At 39.7% G+C, this 20,469-nt stretch overlaps 1 protein-coding gene across 1 annotated transcript; it reads left to right on the top strand.

The window, feature by feature from the left end:
- The first annotated feature begins 186 nt into the window (after positions 1 to 186).
- On the top strand, positions 187 to 16,144 carry LOC117304392 (structural maintenance of chromosomes protein 6-like). The gene is made up of 25 exons (XM_033788822.1): positions 187 to 370; positions 1,020 to 1,211; positions 1,590 to 1,704; positions 2,320 to 2,425; positions 2,541 to 2,739; positions 3,246 to 3,326; positions 3,768 to 3,869; positions 4,016 to 4,153; positions 6,100 to 6,180; positions 6,497 to 6,643; positions 6,848 to 6,936; positions 7,561 to 7,725; positions 7,938 to 8,116; positions 8,538 to 8,716; positions 9,404 to 9,514; positions 9,904 to 10,100; positions 10,578 to 10,737; positions 10,998 to 11,225; positions 11,845 to 11,982; positions 12,089 to 12,207; positions 12,669 to 12,768; positions 13,091 to 13,249; positions 13,800 to 13,952; positions 14,371 to 14,468; positions 14,981 to 16,144. The coding sequence occupies exons 2-25, from the start codon at positions 1,062 to 1,064 to the stop codon at positions 15,099 to 15,101; spliced, it is 3,315 nt and encodes a 1,104-aa protein (XP_033644713.1). The 5' UTR covers positions 187 to 370; positions 1,020 to 1,061; the 3' UTR covers positions 15,102 to 16,144.
- The last annotated feature ends 4,325 nt before the right edge of the window (positions 16,145 to 20,469 follow it).

Below are 20,469 nucleotides of genomic sequence, written 5' to 3'. Positions count from 1 at the left end.
GAACACGATTTTAAGCCAAGATGGCGTCCGACCGTTTTCCGTGAACGTTCAGTTTTTTTTCTGGTTAAAAATTCACACTTTTCGTGAAGTTTTTCCATTAAATTTATGTTTATATTACAGAACACATATAGTTCTAATACATCTATGGTATATTGGCAATTTTCGAGGTAATTAAAACTTGTTGGCGGCGAGTTGTCGGCGCTCTGGACTTGTTGTCGGCGTTGTCGGCGAATTGTCGGCTTTTAGTAGGACCCAATCTTCACGCGCACATTTTTTCCTCGACTGACAAACGTCAGTTGTCAGCTTTCCAGTTAAAACTCTACATTTTGATTATTGTGGGTGATGAGAAGCCTTACTGTTGATGTGAAAGGTATGTAAGATAAGGTTCTGTTCCAATCATACTAATTTTATTTATTTTTTTACATCCACGGGTCTCGGTAGCTGGAAACATGTTTGTGAATTTGGGACAGTTTCAATTTTTCATGGTTTTGAGTGAAAATGTTTCATAACAAACAAGAACCACACACACCACGGTACTACCGCTCAAGTAGAGTACTGTAGTAGTACGTGTACGTGTGTCAACATGGAGGTCAGTCATCCTGTCACAGTGTGCAAAATAATGGAAAAACCCATGCCATGCAATTGCAATGTAATCAGGGCCAAGTTTCATTGAGCTGCTTAAAAGCATCAGAAATTGCTTAGGTAGAAATAGAAGTTATCCAAGTTTTCCCCACAATCAAGGGAAGTGGTTTCCTGCCCATCATATGACATAAGGTTTATCACGATTTTCACTTCAGAACTGCACTGCATTATGGGTAGGCAGATGGGGCATTCGCTACCAAGGTGTGTTGAGTTGTTATGCACGGCGTGCTCACGCATGGCGTGCGACAATCCTTCCAATTGTTTATTGATTTCTATTTGGTTTTTTTGTATCCTTTAATAATTTGTGTCATTAAATTTAATGTATAGAAAAATAAATGTCCATTTAGTGTGACATTGGTTATTGTTGTTTTCTACAGCGTCAAATCCCACAGCGTCATCAACTAGCAACATAAGCAATCATGTCGAAGAATCCTCATCGACTTAAAGGAGATGGCCCATCAGCCAAGAGGGCTCGGCGAGAGACGGCATCATCCTCAGATCAGGAATATAACAGTGAGGAGGAGGAGGAGGCCAACTTGACTCAAAGTGCTGATTTTGACGTGTCTGTAGTAAGTTGACCCTTGCCTTGACCCTAACCAGCATTCTCCATAGTAACAGTGGTCCACTGGCCAAGTTTCATTTAAAACATCCTTGGACCAATAAGAATTCACTCTTAAGTGACCCAGCTGGCTTGTTCGATGTTGAAAAGCATCGTATTTTATTTGAATATGGACTAGTGAAAAAGCTGACGGTCTAGTGAATCGACTAGCTAACTGGTCCTGTAGGCTAGTCAATGAAGAAGTTATAAGCCTAAACCACACAGTGTATTCCTACAGGCTATGGTGTTTGCCATACATGTGTTTCAAGAAGGCTAATGAAAATAAGAGATACAACTTCTTGAGAAGTGCTCTAGATTTCTTGAAATTGTTTTCTCTTTCTGTACACAGAGTGAAGCGGAGTATGGAGTCATCGAACATGTCAGCGTCAAAAATTTCATGTGTCATAAACGTCTGGAGTTCAACTTTGGCCCTAATGTCAACTTCATTGTGGGGCGGAACGGAAGTAAATATTGAGAGTGTAAATCAGTCCTTAACTTGCTGATGTAAACAGGGTTTGTAGGTTCTATGGCGCAATCAAAACGGCCTTTGACATTTTTTTTACTGACAAACTTACTTCCTCCTGGAATGTGAAGACCTGGTAGTTGTTGAAATTCAATGACGCCATGTGTGAAAGTTCAGTATAAAGCAGTCGGGAACGAAACAAAACATCCCCGCACAAAAAAGTACAGACCAATTTTACGCAGAATTATGTCATTGGATGTTTTGGTTCTTGTCAAATTCTGCACTGGCAGTGTATCAAATGGCAATTTTCACCGCTTTAAAGTGAGGTTTTTTTTCTACTCACATGAGCACATTGGAAAAAAGTTCATGACAAATATGATTTAAACGAATTTGACGTTTCCCTTCCTCTTCAACTAAATTTGAATTGAAAATGTGGGCTTATGCCCTGGTGCCCTGTGGTTTTGCTGCAGTGCCCTTTGCAAAGTTCCAGTATCAATTTACATTTTCCTTAAATAAGTGCCCCTTATCAGAGAGAAATTGCTGTGATTTTTTTAAGAGTGAAGTTCAAGGCCTGAAAGTGATAATATTGATATTGATTTGATTTTGTTTGCCCAAGGTGGGAAGAGTGCCATCTTGACAGCTATCGTTGTGGGTCTAGGAGGAAAGGCTGCATCTACAAACCGTGGCTCATCAGTCAAGAATCTCATCAAAAACACAGAACAGTAAGTCAGACCAGTAGATGATGAAACATTTCAAAGATCTCTGTAAACTAATGAAATGTCAAACCCGTATTTAGAGTATCTTCATTTAGCAGTGTCTTCATTTCCATTCTATCAGTGTTGCTGATATTACAATAAAGCTCCGTAACCGTGGTCCAGATGCCTTCAAACCTGACCAGTACGGTTCAACCATCATTGTTGAGAGACGAATAAAATCTGACGGATCGTCTACTTACAAAATCCGCTCCAAGGCTGGTAAGGTCATCTCGCAATTGTGTTCGGAGCTACAACAGATTAAAGACCAGTTCAACATACAGGTCAGTTTGTATTTAGTTTTTTCTATTTAAAAGATTTTTCTGGAGGATTGCTACCGAGTGACTTAGTGCGAGTGTTCGCAAAATGTAGCTTGTCATGGCGAAGTGATTAAGAACGCAGGACTCAAGCTCTGGTAATTCTGAAGAAGGTGGGTTTGCACAGATTCGCAACGACAATCTCGCCCAAGTTGAAACTTCTCTCTAGTAACAATTGCTGTGAATGTAGAGTTGTGACATTTAAGTCCCCATTCCCACTACCCGCCACAAAAGTTTTTGGTCAGTTTGTGTGGTGTGGGCACGGCATACAGTGCAGGCCTGGAGTTTCATCTTTGAGAGGGCAAGGCCATTTTCATTTGCAAAAGGCACTTCCATTTGAAAAATCTTAACAGGTAACTTTTGAAGGGGTAATAAGGCCTCCATGACCGCAGTATAATGCCAGGCCTTACATCGCACTTATGATTGGGATCATTTGTACCAGCTAATTTTGTTCTCGTTTGATGTTATTGCAGATTGATAATCCTATGTCAATTCTAAACCAAGACACCAGCAGAAACTTTCTACACACGCAGGACCCCAAAGACAAATACAAAGTAAGTTTGGACACAAAAGCCTATTCACATAAGACCCCCAAAAATCTAGATTCCTTGTTGTCGATTCTCAAGCTTCAACACACAAGATGGAATAATTTGTTTAACGATGCATGAGTGGAGAGTACAGATATATATATGTAATTACCACTAAAACTATCAAATTGTCATTCTTTATCATCCTTAGTACCAGTGAAATAATGACGTTCTACACAGATAAATATTTGTACGTCTGTTTTGAAAACCTCACTATACTACCAACTTGGATGGGAATGTTTTCAAGCATGCCCAATAAGACTGCTTCCTGATATCAGTGGTCAAATGAAAAATGATAATATTATTTACTTGATAAAAAACAATAATGGCAAAAATATTTAATTTGACTTGTAAGTTTTGTTCACACACGCCCTCACTCTGTCATCAAATTGTGTGATTTTTCTGCAGTTTTTCTTGAAGGCAACCCAGCTGGAGCAGATGACAGATGACTACAACAACATCCAACAACATAAAGAACTAATGAAAGATACACTAGAGCGAAAAGAAGAGGTGAGGGGTCAAAAAACTCGTTGTCTGGCTTTTTGACCTGGCATGCAAACTGGTCAGCCAATCAGCTGCTTTCTTCTTTGTGGAGAGATCTCTTGGACAAGTTTCAGGACATTCTGCTTAATTCTTTGTATTTTTTGTTTTCCCAGATCCTTCCAGAGTTAGAGCGAGAAGTAATACAGAATGAGCAACGGTTTAAAGATCTGGATTCCATAACAAAGCTAGACAAGAAGAGAGAAAGCTTAATGCATATGGCTGCATGGTCACAAGTGGCTGCAGAAGAAAAAGTAATTAAAAGAAGAACAATATTTGTGTTTAATAGATGTTAAACTTGCATCGGGGCTAAAAAATATTGATTTTTCATATTTCCCCATACACCGATGTGTGTTAGCACTGTATACTCAGTACTTTCCCCGAGTCCTGTGAAAAAAAATCACATGCATATCTTGGGTGAGATTCAAACCCACGACCCTTGCAATTCTAGAGCAGTGTCTTACCAACTAGACTACCAAGATTTCCCGGTAGCTAGAGGCAGTTTGAATCCTGGACTACCAAGATTTCCCGGTAGCTAGAGGCAGTTTGAACCCTGGACTACCAAGATTTCCCGGTAGCTAGAGGCAGTTTGAATCCTGGACTACCAAGATTTCCCGGTAGCTAGAGGCAGTTTGAATCCTGGACTACCAAGATTTCCCGGTAGCTAGAGGCAGTTTGAATCCTAGACTACCAAGATTTCCCGGTAGCTAGAGGCAGTTTGAATCCTAGACTACCAAGATTTCCCGGTAGCTAGAGGCAGTTTGAATCCTGGACTACCAAGATTTCCCGGTAGCTAGAGGCAGTTTGAATCCTGGACTACCAAGATTTCCCGGTAGCTAGAGGCAGTTTGAATCCTAGACTACCAAGATTTCCCGGTAGCTAGAGGCAGTTTGAATCCTAGACTACCAAGATTTCCCGGTAGCTAGAGGCAGTTTGAATCCTGGACTACCAAGATTTCCCGGTAGCTAGAGGCAGTTTGAACCCTGGACTACCAAGATTTCCCGGTAGCTAGAGGCAGTTTGAATCCTGGACTACCAAGATTTCCCGGTAGCTAGAGGCAGTTTGAATCCTGGACTACCAAGATTTCCCGGTAGCTAGAGGCAGTTTGAACCCTGGACTACCAAGATTTCCCGGTAGCTAGAGGCAGTTTGAATCCTGGACTACCAAGATTTCCCGGTAGCTAGAGGCAGTTTGAATCCTGGACTACCAAGATTTCCCGGTAGCTAGAGGCAGTTTGAACCCTGGACTACCAAGATTTCCCGGTAGCTAGAGGCAGTTTGAATCCTGGACTACCAAGATTTCCCGGTAGCTTGAGGCAGTTTGAATCCTGGACTACCAAGATTTCCCGGTAGCTAGAAGCAGTTTGAATCCTGGACTACCAAGATTTCCCGGTAGCTAGAGGCAGTTTGAATCCTGGACTACCAAGATTTCCCGGTAGCTAGAGGCAGTTTGAATCCTGCGTTTGTCTGTACAACACTTTGTACTTTCCACAGCCAAATTACTCTGGTGGGATTCGAGCCCACAACCTTTGCCATTTTAGAACAGATGTCTTACCACTACATCACGAAGACACGCCTTGGACTGTGCTCTTGAAGGGGCAAAGCATTTCCCTCGGCTAAGGGGCGCTTCTATGAGGAAAATGTGTCGGACCTTTGCAAAGTGCACCACAGCAAAAGCACAGGGCACCATGGCAAAAGCACAGGGCACCACAGCAAAAGCACAGGGCACCATGGCAATTGCATGCTGTAGATCTTGGGTTATGTCAAGGCCTGCCAATATTGCTGGGTACCTAGACGCAGTTTGAATCCTATATTTTAACAGCAGGTACTGCAACAATTTCATAGATTAAATCTGTAAATTCTAAAATATTCTTTATCCATGATGCACTATTACAAATATTTGAGAAAAGGTTGATCTTACTGTGATGGGTAAGAATATATTTAAATGGAGCGATTTGTCGTTGACCAGCCAAAGGACCTTGTCACTCGAGGCAATTTTTAAAGGCAACTTGGAGGCAAATAACTGCAGTGCATGCTACAGGACCACTTTGGTAGCACAGGAGTAATTTTTCAAGTCTTACGGTCCCCAAGAATAACATGTGAACATTAAAATGTGAAAGGATTCTCTTCTTGGAGATTACCTGGAAGTAGTTAATTTGCTGTTGTGATATTGCCCTAACATTGTATCCTTTTGTTTATAGGTGTTGGATAACATGCAGAAGGAGCTGAGTCAGGAGGAGAGTCGCTTACCAAAATTCGACGAAAAAATTCAAACATCCCAGGTTGGTACAAATAGTTGTTTTACTCCATTTGCCATTTCCAAAATTAAATGAGCCAAGATTGTGGCTTGCTAATGAAATAATTAAATTTGGGCAAACTCTAAGTAAGCTCAACTTAAGTGAGAATTTTTGTGAATTCTTCAAATCCCTTCGGATGGAACTTTAGAATTATAAAGCCAAGTTTGCATCCAGTGAAATAAAAAAGTTTAGGCAAACCCCAAGTAAGCTCAACTTCAGTGTGAATGTCTGTAACGTATTTCCGATCTCTTTTGAAAAAAGTTTCAACTGCTTTCTATACTTTACTGTCGTTTGCTTTCAGGCCAAGGTGGAGAGCAGTGAGGCGCACTGCCACAGTCTTCAAGATCAATTGACTGAGCTTGGTGAGAAGATTAAGGAACTACAACCTCAGCATGCCATGGCTAAGTCAGAAATGGATAAACAGAAGAAGAAAGAAAGAGAGATAACGGTAAACATTTCTTGCCACATCCCTTTCCCTCCTCCATCTGCCTCCCGACTCCTCACACTTTTATTGCCTTTAATAAATATTGTGTTGCCAAATGTTGTGGTTTTTCTTTCACCAGTATCTTTGGAAACATTATATTCATGTTTAGGGGCCATTCTTAAGGCTATTAGATTTTGCACTGGACTAATTTCATGATTGCACCAACAGAAAAAGGTCAGCTCCCAGCAGAACCATGTGAAGAGTTTGGTCGGCGACAAAAACGATATGCAGCAAAGAATCGATGAACTAAAAAACAGGTATGTTATACTTAAGGCTGTATCTGAAATAACGGCTGTGACTGTTGCTAATGATGTCACATACTTCCATGCATGATGATGTGGAGATCTAGCTGGAGCTGTAGCCATAGGGGCTAATTCGTACACTGCCTGGCTGTCTTTTATTAATTACAGCAAGACCGTACATCATTCCAGGCTTGATATTTTTCTTAATTTAGTCTGATCTCTGATTTGTTGGCCCTTTGAACTATATCGGGATGGTTGTGATTAAATAGCTGAAATGTTTATACCCTGTTTCAGACCTAGTAATGGCTGTAGTCAACTGTGCACTTTACCCTGCATAAGCACAATTGCAAACTTTAGTTGCCCAAGATATAAAAATAAAAAAATAAAAATACAAGCCTGAGCACAAAAGCCCTTTGATTAAAAGCCGTAGTTTTGTTCGTGTCACCCTCCATACCTAAGCGTGCTATCAATGAAAATAGAAAGATCAAGTCTTTACAATGATAGTAAAATAAGTTTATTATTATGCAGTCACTTCAATCTGGAGTGGAAAGATCAAAAATGCCAAACACATACAGAGCCCTATGGTTGGGTTGATAAGCAGTTTGCTATCAGCTAATCCTATGTTCTATTTTGTTCCAGTGCACGTAGAGATTATGAGGACGAGCGAAAGATTAGAGAAGCCGAGATCCAGAGACTTCAAGAACATATGAAGGCCCAAGAAGCTCAGATGGCAACTACAGAGCAAGATTTAGCGCAGTTTGCATCCGCTGTCAACAGAGCTAAAGAATCCACATACGCACTCAAGTAATTCACCTATTTACACTTGATGCAATTGAATGGTTGACCAGCTCTTACTGCTAGCTTTTATGAAATTGAATGAATATTGTGGCCTAGTAAAGTTGAATGATCTTATTTGACCAGTGAATGCCATAGTTTTATTTGTTTCTTTAAATTTTCCTCCATGGTAGGACCAACTAACTGAAAGAAATATCTCATATTATTTGCGTTGATTTCAGGACGCGTGATGCAGACATCAGGCATTCCATAGATGCTTCTGAGAGACGAGTCCGTAATCTTGAGGCTAGCCGTAAGGATCGTCTGAAACTCTATGGTGACTTCATGCCGACTCTACTCAATGAAATCAAGAAAGCTGCAGAGAAGAATATGTTCCATCGGAAACCCAAGGGACCCATCGGTAAAAAGATGTCCACTTTTTTTGGATTTCCATCGGATTGTATTTCTGTGAGAAATATGGTTTTACCTGCCAAAAGGCACACAGTCCTCCAATGCGCCTATGCCCTATGACAATCAAATAAACAACTCACAGGGTGAAATTCATGTGAAGTAACATATCTCAATTTCTTTAGAACCTTGCGGCATAAAGTTTCCCCAAAGCGGGAAGCCCACAACCAATTATAAAGCTAGCAGTGCCGACTACACGATTGAGACGATTGAGGTGTTTCCGGTCATCTGCCGTGGTGTTGGCGTGTACCAGACAGTGATTGCAAGTGTCAAAACGCTTTCCACCACAGCCCAATAAAACTTAACTTAAGTCCTTTGTTGACAACAGTAAACAAGTCCAATTTCATCAATAAAATGATTTTCCTTTTTTGCAGGCACTCATCTGAAATTGAGAGACCCTCAGTGGGCGATTGGTATCGAGGCATGCTTAGGCGGACTGATGTTTAAATTCTGTTGCCATGACTACCATGACATGGGCATATTGAATCAGTTGATTGCACGCTTTGTTCCTGACAAGAGAAGTCGACCTGGTGTCATCGTCTCAGCTTTCCAAGTAAGATTCACAATTCTTGTCTTGAGGAGGGGGGAGATTCACAATTCTTGTCTTGAGGAGGGGGGAGATTCACAATTCTTGTCTTGAGGAGGGGGGAGATTCACAATTCTTGTCTTGAGGAGGGGGGATCCACCACACTGCTGGGCTTGTAGCTCAACATTTACACAATTCTTGTCTTGAGGGGGGATCCACCACACTGCTGGGCTTGTAGCTCAACATTTACACAATTCTTGTCTTGAGGAGGGGGGATCCACCACACTGCTGGGCTTGTAGCTCAACATTTACACAATTCTTGTCTTGAGGAGGGGGGATCCACCACACTGCTGGGCTTGTAGCTCAACATTTACACAATTCTTGTCTTGAGGAGGGGGGATCCACCACACTGCTGGGCTTGTAGCTCAACATTTACACAATTCTTGTCTTGAGGAGGGGGGATCCACCACACTGCTGGTAAAATAACATTACAGTTTTAACTTATACAATGTTTTGTTGTTGTTTTGGGGGGTTTGCTTGGAGGTTTTTTAAGAAGGTAGAGGAGATTGTTCTCATTTTTGATGAGTATTCTTTGAAACTCTGAGGAATTGAGAGACATATGACAGAAACAATAGATTTACCTGGTGAGTCTGCTTCCACCTACTGCCCCTGAATGTTTGCTGAATGATTCTGATTGCTGTTTTCTATTAACAGGAGGAACAGTATAACATTGAAGCAGGCGCCGTACAATGTAAAGAACATCCATCCTTACTGGACATGCTGGACATTGAAGATCCTATGATTTATAACTGTCTGGTTGATCAGGTAAAATCACATATAGACTGTGGGGAGCAGCTTAAATTTTGTATTTTTAAAAAAAGTAGTAAGCACATCACAAAGCAGCACTTTAAAAAATAGTGCAACTTCACTTGTCATTTTCTTTCAACTTTTGTTTTATGTAGCTGAGATAGGTCACTTGGTACGAGCCTTGATTCTTGGAACACACGTCACCTGACACCCATTATTTTGTGTTTACTGCCGCGATGCTGCATAATTTACTATTGGAATCCAATATTACACAATTTTTGGATACATGTTGAGGCATTGTCGCATATTATAATCTCAAGATGAAATTTTGATTATTCTATTTTTCAAGTCGAAACTGAGTGAAACGGAAAAGCCCGATTTTAACAATCATCTATTTTTATTTACAGCGTGCAGTGGAGAACATTCTTTTGATCAGGTCTAGCCAAGACGCCAGAGACTTGCTTCGTCTTCACACTCCAGCAAACTGCAGGGAGGCGTTTACTCTCAGCGGGGATCAGGTCTACGCTGGGCGTGAACAACGCTATTACTCCAACCGTAATACTAAGGCAAGAGTTCTGCAGGGTGACGTGGAGGATGATATAAGGTAAACACATCAATGAGTGGTCGGGTTGGTGTAGTAGTATCTTTCCTTGCCTTGCACCTCTAGGACCCCAGCTCCAATCCCACCGAGGACACTATGTGGATTGGGTTTTTCAGTCCCTACCTGACTGAGTGGGTTTTCCCTGGAATAATGGCAAGTTTTTGCACAATTCTGAATAAATGTATGGCGCTATGGTATCGTCTGGAAGTAGTTTACAAAAAGCTTGCCCTGAACCAAGTGACATAGCAACTGTCTTTTAGTCTGAAGAACTCAAATAAATAAAAAAAAGTTAATGGCCTGACGTGATGTTTCGACTCTAGCAGAGTCTTTCTCGAAGGCTAAATGACGCGCACAGTGATGCTCAAGGCACTTTACTACATACAGTGTTTCCTGCAAGGTATTTAAGACTACATTTGAATTTGTTTCTGTTTGGGGTGGATGGAGTTGATAAAAATGTCAATAATGTTTGGATCTATGCAGAGATTTGAAGCAGGAGTTAAATGAGTTGAGAGAGCAGCAGCGAGAATCTCAGGGCCAGCTGCAGGAACTAAATAGAACCATCAGGGAGAATGAGCAACTAAAGAATCGAGCCCAGACACAGAGACGCAAAATACAAGACTCCATCAGTTCACTCTCATATGTAAGTATGGCTTAGCACAGTGAAATAATGCTTACCAGAATAAGGTTACCGGCCAAAGATGTAAGATGTACAATTTGTGACTGGTATCCTGCTCATTTAAGCTTAGCAGAATTTAATTGAGCAATATTTTCTTCTTAAGCAGCTCTGCAGAATTGAACCTGGATAAAATTTCATAGAGCTGCTTAGTCACAAAAACATATTATTTGTATTTTTATTATTATTATTATTATTATTATTATTATTATTACTTTTATCTCCAGGACAAACAACAGCTTGAAGCAATTGAAGATGTTCCCCCGGTCGACGTCAGCACCCTAGAGGAAGAAGTCGAAACTCTTGCCAGAGAAATCGTTGCTCACCAAGAAAGCTTGGATGTCCTTGGAGCACACTACAAAGAAATCCACACGGATTACGAGAAAATGAGCAAGGAATATCGCACCCTGGACGAGCAGATGAAAAAGTTTGCTGATCAAGTGGAACCGATAAAGGTACAAGTGGATTCAGACTAGGGTTGAGAAGTTTAATCATTGACTTCAAGTTGGTATTCTAAAATGTTTTCATGCTTCCACAAGGTATATCAATATATAATTCTGTTAGGGGGGGGGGGGTTGACTTCTTGAATAATTGTTTTTCTTTAAGATTAACGTTTTTTGAAATTAAACCTGGACTTAACAAAGAAAATGACAGGTTCTCATAATATTAGCACTGGGATGTGTTGTCTTGTGAGGAAATATGAGTTACTATCATCGTGAATTGAAAGCCAAGGCTGATAATATGCCATAGTACATGTATGCTTGAATCTAGGAGCATTCAGACTTACCTCCCATTGTGGCAACCTGGGTCAAGTTCTCACAAGTATTATCGTTGACCATAGTTCGACTACGTTAGTCTGAACTCTGTCTAGTCAACGTTAGTTCTGCGTCATTGATGAGCCAAACTGCACTAGTAGTGTAGTTAGTCGCGGTAAACATACAATTTGAAAGTACGCGCGCGTTAGTTAAATATGACACTTTTGTCTGAGATCTGGGTTCTTGGCTTCTATTTTTTTGCATTAGTGCAGAGTCAATATCATTATTATTATAAATGTTATAATTGCTTTTATTACAGGATGATGTAATGACGGCAACAACAGAGATTGAATCAGCTAAGAGTCACTTGCGTCATTACAACAGTAAGAAGGCTGAACATCTAGACAAGATCAAAGGGATGGGACGAAGACATAATGAAAAAGCCAAAGAGGTCCAGGTCAGTAAAACATCAAACTTGGACATATACACACGAGTGAAATTTGACATGTCGTCAAAATGCTGGGTATTGCCAAGTGGTATTAATTTGTTGTTTTTTCTTCTAGGAAATGGTAGTCCTAGCTCAGCAAGTCCACGCAGAGCGGATTGTGACAAACAGAAAACCTCAGAATATCGACAGCGAAATTGACCAGATCACTAAACGAATAGAGAAGGAACAACAGAGGTAAATCTTGCTTATTGCTTTATCAAATAAATGACATTCTCATTACCATGGGTTCAATTATAGGTTTGGTAATCACTCTTTAAACTAATAGCACAACAAACTTACCTGGTACATCAGCTTTCAGTAGTATAAGGCATTTTCAGAATCATGTCACTTTGAAGTAATTGTAGATATGGAAAAAGTTTTAGCTTTTATCCCCCAAATTTTGAGTCTGCGAAGCGTTACTGACGGTAACGTCTCTCAGATTGTGTATTCCATTTATTGTTAATTGTTCCTGCTTGGATATAATCTGTCAAGATTTTGGGCTATATTTCAAAAATGCTACCAGAAATGTTCACAGGTTAGTTTGATTGTTAATACCTATAGTTATATATTGGATTTTACCTGTTTTTTATTGTTCTCTTTTTTTCTCTTGGTCGTCATTGTGTTTTTTTTTCCTCCATTTTTCCTATCATCTACAGTAAGGGTGATCCAGAGCAGATAATCCGACTTTATGACCAAACCAAAGAAAGCTACAAAAAGATCAAAAAGGAGCTCACTATGTTCAAAAACTTTATCAAGGTACAATTTTAGAATCAATCTTTAGGGTAAACTGGTACCCTGTATGTATCTGCAAGGATAAAGATAGGTATTGGTTTTACAGAACCAATGATTTCATTTGATAAACTTTGATGTAAGCTTTCCATATCTGTGTTTTGATTGGTCCAAGGTGATATTTGCCAGCTGCACTTTCGATCCTTTGCATACAGCAGCGTGCATTTGTTTTGGATGTATACATTTATGTAGGATTTGACTGTAAATCTCCATGTGAAATGAATGCGAGGTCAAAGGTGCTTATGGACGGGAATTTTACTTAGTATGCCATCTCTCTCTCTTTAAACAGAAACTGGATACACTTCTTGAAGTTCGTAAAAGCACCTTCTTAATTTTGCGTCGACACATTGCTCTTCGTGCTAAGTGCTTCTTCATCATGACCCTCTCTAGACGTGGCTATAACGGCAAGATCAAATTCCAGCATCAGACAGGGGAGCTTCAAATCACTGTAAGTGATTTCAACTGATATTCATGGGGTGTCATGGCTGAGTGGTCAAGCAAACTGGACTCAAGCTCTGTTGTTTCTGATCAGCAGAGTGTGGGTTCGAGTCCAGCTGCCAATATCACTAAACTGTATGCAACTGTGTAAGTCATCAATGTTGAAAGAAAACACACTTGACAAATTAGTGTTCTTTTAGATGCCTGAGAAAGGCTTACAATCTTTGAGTGAGAAATTACCTCTTCTCAAAAACTATCGTATCTTCAGAGGGAGCTGTTTCTCACATTTTTGTATACTATCAACAGCTCTCCATTGCTCGTTACCAAGTAAGTTTTTATGGTAATACATGTTTTGAGGAATTACCAGTTGGGGATTCTATTTCACTAAGATAGGACTAGTCCTAGTATATTACAAACCTAAGGCTAATCCTAAGAATAGGACGGGTTACTTGTCCTAACTTGAGATAAGACTAGTCTTAACTCTTTGTGAAATCGAGGACAGTGCCTTGAAATGATACAGTTGTTTGACTTGCTGGGTTTCTTTCCTAATTGGTTTACAGGTGCAGCCCACCCAGGGCGATGGTGTCGGCTCACAGGACATGAAGGCATTGTCCGGAGGGGAACGTTCATTCTCCACGGTGTGTTTCATCATGGCACTGTGGGAAAGCATGGAGACACCCTTCAGGGCACTAGACGAGTTTGATGTATTCATGGTAAGTCTTTGTCCATTCAAATCAATGTGAACCAGAGTGAGGCTGGAAGGAGAAATAGTCTGGTGCCAGGGTTGCATTGAAGCTATGGGCTCATGAAATGTTTGTTTAAAATCAAGAGAGGGCGCTCTAGTCAATGCACTGTGAAGCAATTTGGGATCATGTTGGCTTAGTGTATTCTTGACATGCCTTTTACTCTGAAGTAACCTGGGAAGCATCAGCACAGGGATCAGCTTAAAGGAGTGAAGTTTTTTCCCGAATATTAATAAACCACAAGGGATACTGACTGGGTATTTTTTAAATAAATTAGGGGGTTTAGACTTTCTGTCATGCTGACATGGTTGTGGTTGTTGATGCATGAAGTCATGGATTTTAAGTAGTTATTGCATACTTGAATTGCATCATTCTGATTGGTTTACAGGACATGGTGAATCGACGAATCAGCATGGACCTGATGTTAACGGTTGCTAAGGAGAATCGAATGAGGCAGTTCATCTTTCTCACACCTCTAGACATGAGGTAGGTTTAATAACATCATGGTATTCTCACAACAATCGGTGTGTTCCTTTCTTTTTAATCTAAAGCCGACTTCAATCTTTTTCTTATATTCTTGTCGCTGAGAACAATGAAAAAGGACAAGACCCAATTTCATGGTTCTGCTTACCGCCGAATTCTGGCTTACGATTTACTATTCGCAACTAAGTGCAAGCATCGAACTTCTGTACTAGCTGTGTAAGCGATGAGTGCCTGCCTAGTCACATGGAGTACACACATGCACAAGCACAAATTCCCTGCTAACTCATAAAACGCTTGATGTGAGTGGGGAATTCACTGCCACCGTAGGCGTGGAATTCCCTGCTTCTGTAAGGGCTGATTCTTTGCACAAGCAAAAGCTCTTGAGTACCTTAATGGTAGATACATGCGCAATATAAGACTATATATTATCATTGTTATTGTAAATTTGGAGGAGTGTACTCTAAGTTAACTTGTAAAACCATTTCATAATAATCTGATTTATTTGCACATTACAGCAAAATCAGGACTAATTCCTTGGTGCGGATCTCTCGTATGCCTGATCCAATCCGTGAAGATCAAAGCGTCCTGCCTTTCGAGCCAATCTCACGCCGTGACGAAAATGATGATGGAGATTAACTGACGTTATGAACGCTGGAAGGTAGGCAATCTAAGCAATGTATGCTACCGTGAGGGAACACCAGGCACTATGCTACCTTGGCAGCAAAACCCAGTTAAGGGTAAACAAAACATGACGCCTACTCCGGACTTTAAGGTCGTTAGTGCAAGTTGGATTTTGTAAAATTTCTTTAACATATTTTGGAGCTCCTGGTTAGAGTGGTCTTCAAAGTATTTGTTTGGCAAAAGGAAACCTTCATTTTCTTAAGTAAAACATATTTGTTGATTTTGAGCAATGGCACATTAATCCGGAGGACCCAAGTTCAAATTCCCCTCTAGTCAAGTTTCTTTGATTAACCTTAAATTATGCGCACGCACCGAGTATTAGCCATAAGGTATATGATCTTTGACAGTTTCTGCTGTGTGCGCACCCTCTATGTTAGTAACGAACATCAGTGCATAGCAAACTTGTTTAAAGCATCTCATGTTTATCATTTGTACAATAAGTATATTTTTCTTTGTTTAATTTATATTAAATGTGATTGATTAAGGTTGTCTTTTTACAGGGGAGTGGGGTTTATTAGATTAATAATTTCATAAAGCTGTTTAAGAAAACTATAGCGGTTACCAAATCATTATAGGAAAGGCAGGGAACCAGTCTGAGCAATGCACATTACATGGTATTTTGGCTGGTAACCTATTTCTACTAAGCAAGATTTGTCTGTGCTTAGTAAGCAGAGCTTGGAGAAGAGCCCAATACTTGTTGGAAAAGCTTAGTCTGTTACGAAGTGTAGTGCTCTTGTTTCACGCGCCTATCTTGTCCGCAATTTTTTTAAGTCATATGTACAGAAAGTTATTGATTTCTAAAATGGCGGAAATGGTAGATACATCTTGTGGAGGTGTGTATTACAATTCGCAAGAAGCCAATACAAATGATTGCCATTCCAGATTATATTGTTTTGAGTATTAACACACACACATTCTTTATTCTTTTGCCAATTGGCTTTAATACTTATTCTTGATATTATACAATGTGCAGCTTGTTAATAAAGATAATTATGTTATTGTTGTTAAAAAATTCACACAGCTGTTTCCTTCTTTTTAGTATATTGTATTTTTATTGATTACTGGCCTATAAATCAATAATCAGTGACAAAAACCAATCTATGACCCTTTCTTTAAAAGGGACAAATTGGTTTTACCAACATTGGCTATAGCTGCGGCTGTTGCTAAGGGTAATCCTATGGGCCTCCTATGCTTCAATGCTTGAAGTTCACATGATGATAAAGCTGAAGCCATAGCTGGTGCAATGGCTGCCAATTAGCCATATTGTGAGTTTCATTTGAATAATGTCTCTTACAATGACTTGCTTACTTACAAGTTACCTTCGATATTTGAGTTCTTCAGACTATAGAGACAGTTGCCATGTCAAGTGGTTCAGAGCAAGCTTTTGCATAGCAACCTCCACATGAGCAAACCATGGTTGTGCCAAACATGTTCATTCAGAAATGTGTACTGGTGTTCACCATCTCTTACAAAAATATGCAAAAGCTTGCCCCGAGTCATGTGACATGACTGTCTCGATAGTCTGAGGAAGTTGAATTAAGCGGTAACTTGTGACTAAGCAAGTCATTGTACCAGACATTGTACAAATCTAGTTCACATGGTTTATTTGGATGAGGCTTCAATAAACTGACTACCAAGTCCCATGGCTGTTGGAGTTTAAGACCCTGGTCAAATCACGCTCAACAATCCGTCCTAATACGCCATTCTCCAGGTAGTTCCTGGCTTCAGTCAGCTGAATTGTCGTACCTGAATGGGGAGGGAAAAACACTCAAATTACCAAATTTATTACACTAATCAATCGTACAAGCGTCAAATCAAAACTCATTTCTTCGAGCATCAGAGAACCTCCTGGTGGCTACTGAGGGAGACTGTTTGATGTTCTTAGGACGAGTATTCCACATCCTAGGTGCAGCTCCTTGAGATAAAGGCTCCTCGAATGTGAAGGACTGAAGTTTGCGAGCAGGTTCTTCTTCAGCAAGTGTCTGCAAAATGTTTGAATATTAAGTGCCTCCAAACTTTATGAATATTACGTGCCTCCAAACTTTATAAATATATAGTGCCTCCAAATTTTATGAATATTAAGTGTCTCTTAACTTTATGTATTAAGTGTCTATAATGTTTATGAAGAAAAAATCTAATTGCATGTCCCAGAAAAAAGGAATACTTCTACTGGTGAAGAAAATAACATGATGAAAATACCAAAGTAATTTATTTACCTACTACATTTAGGCTCTTATATCTTGGGTCATCCTGCAGGACGACAACTTGCACTCCAAACGCCTGCTGTAAAAACTGCAAATTCCTTCCCTAAGAATTATGCAGTAAAAAAAGATTGATTAAAGTTTCCATCCTTTCCATAAAGTGATTAGGGTTGTGCGTTGGTTCTCTTCTATGAAATGAGAGGTCTACTCTGACCCTCTAGAAATTAAATCAAACATTTCCGATCTCTTGCTGTGCCCCGAATTGAAACTTTAAAACATTGGATCGTTTAGTGTGCGGAAGCTACATTACATTAGCTCACCTTTGGTCCCGTTACTAGATCATAGTTATCCATGCTGCAATAGTATGTGAAGGACTCCAGGCTAGGGGCATGTCGTCTGAACAAAATATAGAAAGTCTTTACTTAAGAGACTATGTCAATGCAAGACACAAAAATGAGAAAATATTGCTGAACAACTTGAGCAGAATACAAGTCACAAATTGGAGAAACTGGCAATCATAATTTTGTAGTTTGCTAAGCTACTTTTTATGCTTATAAATGCAGTTTTATAAAAGCTGACGCTTGTCCAATTCAGCTAATTGCTTAAAATAATATTGTTTATGTATACACTGGGCAGTGCATCTATTGTGGAAAACAATACAAGCAACACAACTGGAACATTTTATTTTAAACATAACCACAGAATGACTTACTTTGAAACACCGCAATCTACAATCAGTTCTGGTCTCGTTTGAGACAACCCTCCTACACTTGTTTCCTCTAGTGCTATATTGAGGTCCTCAGATGCAGCTGTGTCGCTCAAAGGGCCGTTGTCAAGCAGAGCATCTTCCATCAGTAGAAGGTCCAGGAATTCTTCATTTTGCATATATAGCTTTCCGCAATCTTGGTGAATTCCAGCTTTTTCATGTGGCAGTGATACATATTTTGAACGGATAACTTGTGATTGCATCTTTTCCTGAGTGTTATTTGCGCAGTTTTCATCACCTGACCCCTCAACAGTAACAGGGCAGTATTGACCAGTTTCAACTGGTTCTATTTGGTTCTCTTTTACTGTCCTCTCAGATTCAGACACATTGGGATGGTTATCAACCTCTGTACACATATAATCCTTGTCTTCCGAACTACCTGGATCTAGTTTGGACCGGTTTGCTCCAGTTCTCGTCTTCTCCTTGCTTTGAGATTGAATGATGTTTACTGCAATAATCTCTAGGTCATCTACAGACATCATTGAAACTTTATTCGTGACGCCACATGTTTGGGTTGCAATGTCTTTACATACTTGATGATAAAGCCCCTTCCTACAAAAAATAAGAAATTATTTTGTATCACCTTTTGATTAAGTTTTCCATTAAAACAAACAAACAAACAAACAAACAAACAAACAAACAAACAAACAAACAAACAAACAAACAAACAAACAAACAAACACAAACAAACAAACAAACTTACCCCCGTAGCAATTCCTTGAAACATTTTTTCATTTCCTTCTCAAGTATCGCAATGAATCTATGTGCATCTTTAAGTTCCTTCTGACACTGGGCTAGCTTGAGCTCATATTCCTCATGAAGCTGTGCCTTGGTCTGAGCTAACTTGCGGTAATACTGTATGATAGATGTGACGGCTAACAGCAACACAGACACGGCTACATCACTGAAAGTGGATGTAAAAGTCACTCTACAAAGTTTAGTTTTATTATTTGGACTATATCTCCCTTTAACACATCCATGCAAGGTTTAAAAAGGTTTGTATACATTCGGTAATGACTCTGAAAACTTATGGCAACAAAAACTTTCTTGGTAAGAAGTACAGCATTTTTAGATTGTGAAATGGAAGTTACACATTAATAACAGGGTGATGCTTTGGATTGTAAAATGCTTTTCAAGAAACTTTCCACTCAAAGTTTTCCGGTTACGGAAGATCTCCAAATATTTGAATCTAACTGAGACGCGTACTCAGTAACGTTTCTCAACCCTCCCTGGGTCTTTCACTTATTGGACTACGGTTTGGATCCCTCCTCAGATCGTGGCCAGATTTCAGTCCCTACTTCAATTAAATTGTTTTTTAACTCGGGTTCCACTTCAAGTTGAGCCATGTCTGGGTCACTTGACCCAGATTTGGGGTAATTCTGACCAGGAAATTAGTCAGATGTAAATTCTGTATAGGGTTCCCACCCAGGGAATGAAAAGCACTTTCGATACTGCTTGTTTTCATCTAACCCGATAGTTTTAGAGGGGAGGGGGGGGGCAATACACAAAGCAATCCACAAGATCAATAATGACAATTGGACTAACATGAATAAGAAACTTACACGATCATTGCCGAGAAAATGAGTCACTGCAGCTTTTTGTGGCAAAACATCTTTCTACTTCGTACGACTGCCCCCCTTCGTCTCCAACCACATGGATTCTAAACAGAGATTATTCCAAGAAACAACAGAAGTTACATAATCTTATTTTGTATTCTGAACTACGGGAAAATTGGATAAGTTTTGATAAGTTTGCCATTTTTTCTTTTTAGCGTCTGATATTTCCGTAAGATGCTATACGCGATGTCATGACGCTCGCGTACATTTCGCGCCCAAATTGATGTGCGCGTAGTTGAAAGGTTTTTTCGTTCATTGTTTTTTTAATTTTTTATCGCTGATATTATTGTTGTTAAATGTTCAGTGTTTGGTAGTGTTTTTGTTGTGGTTTTATAGTTATAACTTGGCCTACCTTTTAATTGCGAACAACGTGACATTACTTAAGTCTAGAGTATATTGCCTCGACTTTACAGTAGTTCCGATTCAAAAAAACAAATCATTAAAATAATAATCATTATACTTCAAGACAAAAACTCCATTATGATAAGCCCTATACGCGAGCGTTTCCCGTTCTTTCCCGTGCGTTCACGCGCGAGCGTAGTTTGTTATTACTTCGCTTGCAGTGTGTACGAAGTGTAACCAAAGTAGTTTCATGACAATCCCTCTAAAAATCAAATCAAAGAGAGGTTCATAAATATTTCCGGATACCATTCGGAAATTTTATATTACTCCCAAGTAAATTTTGTGATTAGTTAACTTGGAGGACAATGTTACCCGCATCCTCGGGCGTGTGAAGACTT

Source organism: Asterias rubens, chromosome 21, assembly GCF_902459465.1.
Source record: "Asterias rubens chromosome 21, eAstRub1.3, whole genome shotgun sequence".
In the NCBI taxonomy this organism is placed as follows: domain Eukaryota; kingdom Metazoa; phylum Echinodermata; class Asteroidea; order Forcipulatida; family Asteriidae; genus Asterias; species Asterias rubens.
The sequence above is the reverse complement of the archived record's forward strand: the minus strand, read 5'-3'. Positions and strand labels throughout refer to the sequence as shown.

Coding starts and splice junctions, on each gene's coding strand:
- LOC117304392 (XM_033788822.1), top strand. CDS start 1,062: ATGTCGAAGAATCCTCATCGACTTAAAGGAGATGGCCCATCAGCCAAG. Junction 8,717..9,403: donor TCATCGTCTCAGCTTTCCAA/GTAAGATTCACA, acceptor TTCTATTAACAG/GAGGAACAGTATAACATTGA. Junction 14,469..14,980: donor CTCACACCTCTAGACATGAG/GTAGGTTTAATA, acceptor TGCACATTACAG/CAAAATCAGGACTAATTCCT.